The sequence below is a fragment of the Anser cygnoides genome, chromosome 5, assembly GCF_040182565.1.
Source record: "Anser cygnoides isolate HZ-2024a breed goose chromosome 5, Taihu_goose_T2T_genome, whole genome shotgun sequence".
Taxonomy (NCBI): domain Eukaryota; kingdom Metazoa; phylum Chordata; class Aves; order Anseriformes; family Anatidae; genus Anser; species Anser cygnoides.
In genome coordinates, this window is record NC_089877.1 from 54,030,514 (window position 1) to 54,043,291 (window position 12,778).

Here is a 12,778-nt window from a genome sequence, read left to right on the forward strand (position 1 = left end):
TAATTATGGGTTCATAACCTTCTCAGAGCTGGAAATTGTTTTACTTTGTGACTTTGCGCAAGATATTTACTTTTAGGCATATATTTAACAGAATACATAAGGAACTACTTAATTTGCTGAACTGAGATCTTAAGTTTGTTTTAATGTTTTGGATCTGGAAATGGGGAAAGGAGAAAGGAACAGAATTCCAGAGCCAGATTAGTTAATTGTATATGATGCTATTTGTTGGATAGAATATGTATTAAATGTCTGTGATGTTGTTCTCCCATTCTGTTCCCTTTGTGTTGTATTCTCCTCATTTTGTCCTTGTTTGTTTGACTGCAAAAAATATTTAAAATATCTGATAATTTGAGTGTTACTGAAGATAGCCTCCACTATAAAATGTTCCACCAAATGTGGTTGTACAAGGGATAGAGAGGCTTTATGTTGCCTGTAAAATAGTTGTTATCTGATGTGTGGAGGAAATAAAGTCTAGTTATTATTGCTGAATTGTAACCAGATCAGTTCTTCTTGCCTGCTGGCTATACTTAACAACATACAGAGCCAAGCTTTCATGGGTTCTGTGAACAGAACTGTAAATCGGGAGATACTTTCATGGTTATGGCAGGTAGTTAAAGCCATAGTTCAAAGTACATTCATAAAAAACTTCTATAAGCCTATATTTCTGCCTTCTATGGCTGTATTTTAAAATGTGTATGTGGCATAAGTACTTCTGATTGTATGCGTGAAATCACAGTGTAAGAAGCTTTACATGTGACAATGCAAACTGGGGACTGTAAAGGCTAACTGCTCATCCATTACCTATTATAGATCGCTTGTACCATTAGTGTATGGTCAGCCTTATTAAACATATTCTAAAACATGAAAGAGAAATTGAAGTATCCTGATGGTTTGTTTCTTCCAGCTGTTTCGTCACGTACGTTTCCCGTGATGGCCCATTTTCCCTATGGTAGGCTCAGCTGCTTTATAAGAGACCACGTACAATCACTTAGCCCAGAAGACCAAGTTCCATTTCAGTTCATTTTGGTAACTTGGTAACTTTGGTAACATTTCAGTGGCTCCTAACAGTGAGTGTTAGGAGAGAGGCTTGCTTGGGCATGGGTGAAACTGGAACTGTGGCTTCTCGTGTTTTGTCACCTGGGCTGAGTGGGACTCCATCTGTTTTCTTTCCAGTGGTCATTTAATGAGTAATTCTACACATAATTTTAAAAAGTGGAATTTGGTCTCACAAAGTGTCATCGAAATCTCATCCACACAACTGGTATTTGAAGCACAGTATATGCTGTTTCTTTTGTTTGGTCCAGAATTAAGTGTTTGTGTGTCGTAGCGAGGTTCTGCCCTTTGAAACAGTTTTTGGATCCCCAATGTACTGTTTAAAGTCTGGAACAAGAGGCTTCATGGGACAGAAGACAACATATTCCCAGTACTTCAGAATTAAAATTGATTTAAAGATTTCAAGCTTAAGGCTTTCTAACCTACAGTGGAAAAAAGCTCGAGCCTGTTTTCAGTCTGTGTGCGTTCTTGTTCTAGACTTGAGCTAGGCAGCTTAAAAGCGGTGTAAGCCACGGGCGCCGAGCTGCTTATCTTCTGTTTGTGGAGCTCCTTCACTAATGGTGGCTTTTTTTTTTTTCCCCTTCCTTATTTAATTCAGCTACTTCGTGGAGTTCAGTATGGCTTCCTGCCTTTGTTTTACTCTTGTTTGTTGTTCTTTCCTTTTGCAATTATTGGTTTGTTTGTAAACTTAATGGCCCTATTAATCCATAGATCAGAGTATGATTAAAAAAGCTGCTGCTGAGGCTGGTAAACATGTCAGTACTGCTACCACAGGTAAGACCTTGAAGCAACAGAACTTCCAAAATAAATGTTACTGACAAAGCAATAATACGAGTGTGTTTGAGTTACTGACATCCACTGCTTCTAACAGTAATGACACGCTTGGAGTTGTTTGACTGTTACGTCAATTACCACTGGTATGAAATAGCTTTGTAAAAAAACTAAACAGCGCCAGAGTAAGTAGCAGATTAATTGAATAATTTGTATTTTTTTTCTGTGTGCCATGAAAGAGTTTTGTGTTGTTGCTTTCTACAGTATCTGCTCATGGGGCTAAATCTTTAAATCTCTAGCAAGAGTGGATTCTGGGTTGGGGTGGATTTGAAGCAAAAACCTCTGACTGTTAGAAGTTGCAGGGTTTATTACTGGCTGTTGCTAGTTTCCATTTCATAAGGTTAAGAGAATAACCTCCAGCTGGAGTTCACTTCAGCTACCTTTTAATAGGCATTTTTTACACAACAATAAAGAAGGAAAAATGTTTTAATCATTTGTTTATTTAACTTTATTATTCTAACTTATGATCTCAAAGCCTCATGAAAGTTTTGTGAGCTACAGAAATTGTGACAGGAAACAAGAATACAACTGCTTAACTGTAGCCATCTGATTCTCTAATATACAACAGAATCTGTTTTATATGTTAATTATACATTAAATACACAGTAATACATAAAGTAATTATGGCATTACAGTAATTAGTCAGGAAACGTAGTAGGGCATTCAGCATGAAACTGTGGAATGAATAGTGTAGAAGTAAATCGGATCATGATGTCTGTTTTTTTTTTTTTTAATTGATTTATATTTTTTAAGTGTGAGAAGCAAAAGCACAGTAGGTTTTAGCTGTTTTGTGTTGCCTCTTGCTGTGGATTAACCGTGGTAGGCAGCTGAGCCCCACACAGCCACTCACTCACTCCTCCCCAGCGTGACGGGAGAGAATTGGAAAGGTGAAAGTGAGAGCTCCTGGGCTGAGATAAAGACACTTTACTAGCTAAAGCAAAGCTGTGCGTGCAAGCAAAGCAAAACCCAGAATTCATTCACTACATGCCACCGGCAGGCAGATGTTCAGCCGCTTGGAAAGCAGGGCTCCATCATCTGTGATGGTTACTTGGGAAGACAAATGCCGTAACTCTGAATGTGCCCCCTCCTCCCTCTTCACCCCAGCCTTTATTACTGAGCATGACCCCATAAGGTATGGGACATCCCTTTGGGCAGTTTGGTCAGCTGCCCTGTGTCCCCTCCCAGCTTCTGGTGCACCCCCAGCCTTCTCTTGCTGGCAGGGCGATGTGAGGAACAGGAAGGACCTTGAGTCTGTGAGCACTGCTCTGCAACAACTCAAGCATCGGTGCACTGCTATAACTACTACTAGCAACGCTATTTTGGTCACAGATCCAGTATATAGCACCATAGAAGCTACTGTGAAGAAAATTAACTCTGTCCCTGTGAAAAATCAGTACAGCTCGAAAGGCAGCAATAGTCTGTTAAAATAGATCATGGAAACAGGGCTGGAAGGTACCCTACGTTTGTCTTGTTTAGTCTTCCTTAAAGCTGCCTGTAAACTCAGAGAGCTCTTGCACTTCGTACCCTTGGTAAGAATGGTACTGTTCAACCCGTTCAGTCCTCTGCAGTTACAGGCTGTCTCAGTGGGCATGGAGCTGTTCCTTTTTCCTTTGTTGACCTGGTTTCATGTCATCCTTCACTCCTTTAAGCCAAACAAGCCTTATCCCTTCAATATTTACTGATGGGAAATAACTATATGATGAATACGTAAAAAGCAAGTATGTATTTTAATCAAATTAACTGCTTTGGTACACGTGTCAGGCAAATATAGTTTGTCTTGAAACTTACATTCACAAATAGATAATATTTACTGATGCAGTCTTTTCAATGCACAGGCTTTCACTTTTTTTTGTTCAGTACATATGACTTCAGGTGAACAAGTCAATACATGCTTGCAGTCTGCTGCAATAAGAAGCTATCATAATATAATCTAGGACTGTATGTAATTGTTACTTTTTTTTTGTTGGTTTGGCTTTTTAGATTATCCTCAGCAATCTTTTTGTTTTTCTTTTCCAGAGTATTCCGTAGGTATTTTCACTGAACTTCACAAGGTTGTCAGATATTTTCTCCTGTGTTTCTTAAGTGACTTATGGCTGCTTACTTTCTCTTGGGTATTCTTTCTCTGACCCCAGAGACTTTTGGCGTCTTTACAAAGATAGCTTGTAATACAGTGTGCTGTCAAGTTTCAAGTGTTATACAAAGATTTGGTTTTCATCCTTGCTGTGCAGAGAGCACTAGTCATGCTTGTGTCTGTTTCCAGGGTATGTTCTGCTATAGTTTTCATGTAAGTACTCATTGCTTGCAGTTTTAACCACTGTTTGTTTTTTGTAACTAACTTCTAACGTACTTGAATGGAACTTCTCAGTCATTCTAATAGTAGTTACAGGTTAGATGTGTATAACATTTTTTTTTTTTGAGCCAACATTTGATCGGAACATAGGTAGACAATGTCAACTGATTATTAAGTCCACTGTTTTGGTGATTTCGATAGCTTTTTCTGACTGAGGGATAAAATTCCTGTTTGTCAAACAGAAGCCCACATTCTTTCAAAGAAGAGGGGTGTGTGTGTGTAGATGGAGAATAAGGATTTATTAACAGATTATTTGCTTGTGGAAAACCTGTACGAATGTTGAGGGATAAAGGGCAGGAGTTCCTGGGGTGGTGACCTGCCTGCATTTATAGCACACTTCTGAGCATCATCCGGGTGGGCAACAGACAGATGTCCTTTTACGAGAGCAGGATTGGTTTGGCTGGCAACAGCTGCCTTTGCACTTACCAGTAAGTCACGGAGCTAGAATAGGGTTTTTACAAATGTGACAGGTCATGGAGTTGTATATTTAATCCATATGCAGATGATTTCATGTCATTATAAATAACAAGGAGGAAATTTTTATTTTTTTTAAAGCCCACATCCATAGTAAGTTTGGCAATAATGAAACAAAAATGGCACACAACACAGATATTTTTAAATATTCTAATGTTGTTTTCTGGAGGAAAAGAATAAAGTAAAACCAACGATTTTCATCCTCTGCTTGTTTTACAGCAAGACCTCTGGTACAAACACTGCCTTTAAGGACTACTGTTAATAATGGAACCGTGTTACCAAAGAAACCAAGTGGCTCTTTACCTTCCCCATCAGGAACCAGAAAGGAAACTGTATCACCAGCAGCAAAAAGGTACATAATGTAACACTATAATTGTTAAATTGAGAAAATAATGAATCTCCTCCTTCAAGCTTCCAAATACATGTGTTTTTTTCTTACTTTCAAAGCAATGGTCTATACGTATTTAGTTCAGAAAGAAAAGGAGAGATGGAGTTCATTCTAATAAATTTTAAATTTATTTGGTCTAATTAATTAGAATTGAGGTTATCGCTGTGAATATTGAAAGAACACATAATGCTTAATCTACTAGTTTGTATTATTTTCTTACTGCTAACAGTAGAAATAATGCATTTCTACTGTTGTGTAACATGACATGAAAAGTATTGCAGCGATTCTTTTAATAGCTGTTAGAAAACACTTAGTCTGGAGAGTAACTGTGCTATCATTACAGATCAGCATGTCACCTCTGGTTGTTTTCTCTCAGTAAAAATTATCTTGAAACTGCCTGCACAATGCTATAAGCATCTCAGGGAAGACAGTTCTATGCCTAGCACGGTCATGCAAATGAGAATATCAAGTTTTATATATCTTACCGTTAGCATGTATTTAGGCCCTTTAATAATTACTCTATTTGCTTTGTGTGTGTGTGTGTTTGTGGGCTACATGTATGCTTGTTTTGTACACGTAGGTTCTAAGAAATGCAACGGATTGGGTGGAGCAAGTTCAAGTTGCGTGTGACAGTTACGGTGTTTGTTGTACTGTTTGCATGTAAAAGATAATATTATGTGGGGATTTTTTTTGCCTTTTTTTAACACTTCTTCTGTTGTGTGTCATCCTCAGCATTTTGTAGGGATGATGCTCTCAACTCTGAGGAAGGCAAGTTGTGGAGATGAGAATATTAACATGCTAAGGTCTGAGGCTTCCTTTGTAAAGAGATGTCTTCCTTAAAGGGGAGATGGTGACTAAGTATATGCTACTTTCTGTTATTGATTTGAAGGCAACTGGTTTTCCAGAAGCTCCAGGTTTTGTTGTTATAGAGAGGCTGTGCCATGCAGAATTAAAAGCGGAAAGCACTGTAGTTGTTTCAGTGTCACCCAAATAGAATTGGGATCCTATGAAGCAGCTCACAGCAGCTGCAGGTTTTGGCAGGTTTGCCTGAATCAGCCCTTAAGATAAGAGAAGGAAGGTAAATACAGTATAAACGTTTCTGTTATCAGAATTATGTTATCAGAATTTGGCAAGTGGGTGGAAGAACCTGCCTTTTAAAGAGAAAAATGATTAGTAAAAAAAAAAAGCACTATTTTGATTGTGGTGGATTTTTAAGTAAACTTGTTCTTTACAAGCTTTTTTTCTAAATAATTCTAATTTTATTCTTGTTAATTAAACATGCAGTTTTAAGTGGCAATTATGAAACAAAAATGAGATCACAAGTATTGGCTTGCCTCACTTGTGTACAAAGGGCGTGACTTGCGAGTCTGTACACTCGCTATCCAAGGTTCAACGGAGGACTTTCTGCTCCAGAGCAGGGTGGGTCAAATGGAGGTGAAAATCACACTTGTCCTTTCTCTGTGCTGAGAAGCCTTTGCATAACTCAAGCGGTCCATCGGACAGTGCCTGCAGAGCTCCCAGTCCCTGTAGATAAATACATCCTGCAGTCTGGATACCCTCTGTGCTAGTGGGAAAGTCCTTAGGGAGATTCCTTAGGAAGCATTTAATGACTCCCTTGGTTTGTCTGTGAGTGAAATCTTCCAAAGCATAAGGATTTTAATGTCCTTTTATTATGTTTCCTCTTTGCTAGAGGGACTGAACTGAAGGTGCTTTAAATATGCAATACTAAATTGTATATTCCATTTTAGGAAAGAAAAAATACATATGAGTAGTTTGTCTGTTATAGACAGAAGCTTATTACAGTGCTTAAATCTAGGAATGTCCTGAAAAAATTAGTTACAAGTCCAGGTGCTGTGGAATTCCTATTCCCTTCAAATACTAAAATGCTGTATTGATTTAATTTAATATGCAAATGTATTTCTTAGTTTATTTTAAATTAAACTATATTAAAGTATATTTCTCTGCCTTAGCTATAAATACACTTTGAGAGGAAGTGTTGAAGGGGAGTGTTAAAAGACCTTATCAATGAATTACTGTAAAAACTTTTAGTAAATTATTCTCTACAATCATTAGCTTTTGATAATGACCCTTAAAATAACTTAGGGGATTTTGTGTTTTTGTACTATAGCATGCTCCAAGTATTCAGTATTCAAAGATAATGTCTTAACTGTTCCAAGTAGCTTACTTGCGAATAGTCAAGTAGATGAGTTCATTAATATAAATTAATTCATACTTTGTATTTATAATGGGCTGTTCTGCATTCACAAGCTGTATGTGGATATGCATAAAGGTTATATGAATATAGCAGCAAGGTCAAATAGTTTCCTTTTTTCAGGTGGGTAGAACTTTTTAAGAAGCTTCACTTAATGCTGAACAATTTATAATTGTTCATATATATGATATATATATATATAATATATATTTTGTGTAGTTTTTAATAACTTCGTAAATTATCATTTCTGCTAACATCATAGAATCATTACGGTTGGAAAAGACCTCCAAGATCATCTGGTCCAGCCATCACCTACTACCAATATCACCCACTGTCATGGTTTTATAGTGCTCTTTTCATATAAAGTGATTCTAAAACTGCCACTACGTCATAGTGTAGGTATTCTATTAGTCCAAAATACGATGTTGTGGAATAGCAGCTCCAAATAGTATTAAGTGCTTATAGATGCTTTAAAACGTAATTTCAGCTTAGGTACTTTAATGCTTTTCCTATACAATACAGGTGCAGAATGGAAAAATTCAGAGTTTTTCAGAACTTTTTAAAAAAAAAAAAGCAAAAGTAAAATTTGAGAGGTAAAGTGAAAGAAAAGTTTTTTTTTGTTTGTTTTTTTAAAGAAGAAACTTCTATTATGAATCTTATTTTAAACCTTCAGTCCGCTGTTGTGAACTACTAATATATGCTAGGGTTAATATAATAGAAAATTTCATCTTCTTCTTCTACAGTGAGCGTATTTTCAAAAGAGACATACATCTAGGTTAGCGGAAGCCCTGCCAAATGTTTATCTGAACACTGTTATGAAAAGGGGATTTACAAATAAGTAATTTCTGATTCTTCCTTTCTCTGATTTAAAAAATTAGGTTAGGTAATGTGTGGTATCCAACTGAAGTGATTTTGATCTGTCCCTTGAAACAGCATGTAATGCATATTTGTATAAATACATGCAAATAATCTCTGTGAGGATCAAGTGTGCATCCATACATTCCGTTGCTTAGGAATAGGTGTACTTATCAATAAGTCTACACACACAATCTCATTTCATACAATAGCTCTATTTAAATGTATTGGTTAACTCATTTGAACCCGCAGGTTGGTATACTGTTCATCCTCTTTGCTGGATTACCAAGGAGATGCAGTTCAGAGTTCACTACATTTTCTGATTTCCCATTTAATATCTGAAATGGAAATGACTTCTTCTGGCAGGAATATAAAATTGCAGATGATGATAAAAAAAAAAAAAGGAAAAGGCTTGAGGCTGAAAGGGTGGAACTAGCAGAGTTTTTATTCAAATTCTGCCACATTCCCTCAATGACCTTATGCAAATCACTTAACCTCTATGCATATTGGTTTTCCATATGTAAAGTGTGCATCTCTGGGTATCAGTAGGTTGTTATAAGGCCTAATGTGTTAATTAGAACCAGATCTTGTAAAGTGTTGAGTAACCTCAACTGACTCTGACTTCAATTAGAACTGAGGGCACCAAACCCCCTTCAGCATTCAGCTCTTATATAGCCAAAACCCAATTATCCAAGTTGAGGAAGGAATGAAATAACCTGAATAGGAAGAAAATACAAGACACAGGTCAATCAGATGATAAAAATACACAGCAATAATGCAGAGCAAAACAGAAAACCTGGTGATGCTGGTGATACTGGGATCAAAAATTCTGATCCAGCACTAGGACGTGCTGCAAAGCTACACGGCTGCCAGGTGCAAGCTGGCTGCTGCGGAGCTGAAGTGATTTAGTGATGGACTGGATAATCACCTGACACAGATAATCAAGAATTGCCTGTCTTTGTAAAGTGTCTGAAAGTCGTCTTCACAAAGAAACTCATCTCAGGGAATTTGATTTTAAATTTCACGTGTTTAGTGTATGCTGTGAAAGTCAGGAATTAAGCTATTTTGTGTACCATTTTTTTATACACTGCCATATTTTTATTTTGAACTTTATGCATAGGATAATTATTTGGAAATTTCATTCAAAATAAGTTGGTCTTTTTGTATCATGAACAGAACTTTCCCTTCCCCCAGCACTCTTCCTTTCAGATGTAATGTGGCTTGAAGTTCATTGCTTAACACTAAATTTGCCTTTGGAATGTGTCCAGCACACAGTAGTAATGTTTTGTGTTCCCTATTAAAATCTAGGTTTTTGTGACTCATCTAGAATAGCTTTGTTTCCAATAGTTGAAGGGGAAAAAGGAAAAAAAAAGGAAAATGTAAGGGAGGAGAATGCAGACAGTACCTTTCCCAGTAGGGATGCTGATGCAGACCGTAGGCTAGCATATACTTTGCCTTTCAAAAAGAGACAATCAGTCATTCTTTCTTCTTGAGCAGATTGTAAAGCATTACAATGCTGCAAAACTCTGACAATGGAGATCAAAAGGAAGAAACTGGAACAAAGAAAACATAAAAAAGCTTTGTTTGTAGGGAGAATAAAATACTTTAATATGACGAATTCCTGTTCTTCTAAACTCTAAACACATGGCCCCTAGGAAATTGTTCAGTCTCCTGGAATTAATGTTCTACATTCTGTTCTGGGGGCAACAATGATTTGTAACTGGCACACACACACGCTCTATATCAAGCCTCCAATTTAGTCTTCTGTTTAACACTCTCAAAGAAAATGTTTTTAAATAAAACGAGTATAAATTTAAAAAAACCCTCTCCATTGAACTTCAAGTGGCAAACTATTATGCCACTTCACTATATCTCGAACAATTAAAGTTATTAGTGTGCTTTGCTCAAAGGCATAATGAAATTAAAGTCGTATATTATTCCTGAATTTATTCTAATTGATTTAAATGAGGGTCAGAAAGAGTGCTAGACAAGTTTCAAAATATTAATATTGTTGGCTGCTGTCTAAGAGCATTGCGCACTATTTTTATGTATTTATTAGAAAGCTTTAATTTCCCCCCCAATATCTGTTAATTAAACATATTTATATGCGTGTGTGTGTATAAATATTTATGTATATATTGGCCAGATTTGCCCTCTGCAATTCAGTGATGCAACCATTTGAAACAAGCTGCGCAGTGGTGTGTGTATATGTATGGATGGATGAGGATTTCTGTTCTTGTGTTTACCATTGCTTTTTTTAAATAGTCTTTTGTCTTCTAGCCGGATCATCTGTCTGTTTTCCTCGGATAGCCTCTTTGATTTTTCTTTTTCTTTAGTAGCTTGTAAAATGGTCAGTGTATTTGGAGCATTGCTAAGATTTTGTCATTCCAAGATACATTGGTGTTCTGAAATGTATGGTTTGAAATGATCAAACATCTATCCGAGTCAATAAGCGCTGTGTTGTTTACTCTTGCACGTGGCTTCATATCTTGAATGCATGTGATTATGTCTTTTAATGTAAGTTTGTTTTATATGTCTTGTTTCCACGTTTTATTGTTGCATTCACTTTTTATTCTGCTTTGTTTACGCACCTCTCGATCTGGATTAAGCAGGTCTGTGAATCTTCTCAATGCATGCAAACTGAAAAAGCCTGCTGTAAGGTGAGGGATCCTTAATAGCTTTGTAGTGTTGAAGCTCAGTTGTTTTTCCTTTCTGTTCTGGTTCGACGCATAGAAAGCGGCTGTTTTAGTAGCAGCATTAACATGGTAGAACTTAACTGTAATTATTATTCCCATTTTTAACATTTTCAGAAGTAAATTTAAAACTTTTTGTCATGATAAGTGCATTGCTATACTTAGACGATAGTTTCAGATACAGTATCTCTGTTCTCCTATGCTAACAACACTTTTACTAAAATGATATTTCATTAAATCACATTGCTTTAAGTTAAAAATTGTGTTAACAAATGTTATCTTTTAAAAAATTTTGCAAATGCCTCTCCTTTTGTATCACTAATCTGAAAGCCAAATTCTGGAATCCGGTTACACTCTTATAGCCCTGGAAGTTAAACAAATATTTCCTATCATTTAAAATTCTCCCTCAGGTGACAGTGTATCTGCTGTAGCGATGGATACAAATAGTTGGTGTTCAACTCTGTAGCTACAAAAATGTGTTTATGCTGAAACTGAGTTAATGTAATGGGATCAAAACATCTGGCTGTGATCCTCTTCCTGATCACCTGCTAATGCTTCTCACTGGGCTTTTGTTGTTGGTGGTGTTGAAAGTAAAATAAAATTTGTCAGAAGGTGGCTTTACTAATTAGTTTAATCACTAATGGTAATAAAAGAGCTTAAAAGATTTTTTTCTTCTTCTGTTGTGGTAGAAGTAGGTTTTCTACCGATATGAGACTTCTTCAGTAAGAAGATAGCATTACACATTCAAGCTTTAGTCCCATTCATTTTTTATCATCCATTCATCTTTTGAATGTTGATAGCTATAAACATAAAACCCCAAGCAACATTAAATTAGCTTAAAATTGCTTCAACAATTGCTACAGCGTTTCTAATATTAGCATAATTTGGTGATTTCCTTAATTTAATTTCAGTGTAGGCTGATATTGCCTCTTGTTTTTGACATCTTTTCCTTAACCAGAGAAAGAAAGGTTTGATCCTACAAAATCACAAGTGGAAGTTTTTGCAGTAGTGTGCATAATCTAGTGGAAGGACTTACGCTAATGGAGATATCTTATGTGGAGTATTTTTGGTATCAGGGCTTCTTTTATGTTAAGCTGGAGAAATATTACATGGGATGATGAGAGGCAGAGTTAAGTGCTTGCAATATATTATTTAATTTATCAGAAGAGGGTGGTTTTTTTTTCCCCATGCATTTGACATTGAGATGACTTGAAAAGTCTGAGGATAGCTTAGGAAACACTAATTCCTAAAGTGACAACAGACTTAAATGCTTATCACTGCCTTTTTGCTTCTCCCATGAATTTTTCGGTCTGTCCCTGTGTGTAGCATTGTTTGCTCTCTTAAGTCTCTCTCTCCACAGAAATTTATTTTTTTCAGCTTAATCAACTGAATGATGCTTGTTTTTAACACAAAAATGCAGCATCGAGCATCCATTCTACCACTGCATGATCCAGAAAGATTTTTGTGAAGCTACCTGAGATGCATCATAAGATGTGTCTGCTCTGCAGAGGTTGCTGTGGGTGGGGGCTTCCTCTCAGAAAAGTGGTTGCTTTGCAGAGAGACTCTGGCTCAGTTGTTCCATCATTTCTGATGAACTGAGGAATAGGTGTTCCCCACCTCACTGGTAAAAAGCCCTAAAGGAACAGGAATATGCAGAAAAAAAAAAAAATAAAAAATATATATATATCAATTGTTGCACAGTAGATAAGCTGAGTGTATTTTGACTGAACAGAGAAGTCCATCTCATTTCCTTTATTTATGAAGAGTCAATGCCTCACTGTTTTTTCTCCACATTACGCATGAAGTGGGACAGTCTGAGGAGCTGACGGAGATAATACAGGAGGGATGGTTTTTAGGGGGAGGCAGGGAATAGTCCTCGAAGATGCCTGAGGTGAGCCTTGTGGTAAGCAGACCACCCTTGT

The 12,778-nt window shown here is 36.7% G+C and overlaps 1 protein-coding gene across 8 annotated transcripts in view; it reads left to right on the forward strand.

The window, feature by feature from the left end:
• EML1 (EMAP like 1) overlaps positions 1-12,778 on the forward strand; it is a 123,910-nt gene that overhangs the window by 71,976 nt on the left and 39,156 nt on the right. For 4 of the 8 annotated variants that reach the window (XM_066998337.1, XM_066998335.1, XM_066998336.1 and 1 more), the window contains exons 3-5: positions 1,765-1,827; positions 4,928-5,060; positions 10,776-10,823. In XM_066998337.1, the coding sequence (XP_066854438.1) occupies positions 1,765-1,827; positions 4,928-5,060; positions 10,776-10,823 (244 nt within the window). The remainder of the gene's footprint in view (positions 1-1,764; positions 1,828-4,927; positions 5,061-10,775; positions 10,824-12,778) is intronic. The other 4 variants (XM_048069756.2, XM_048069757.2, XM_066998338.1 and 1 more) reach the window with 3 other exon arrangements.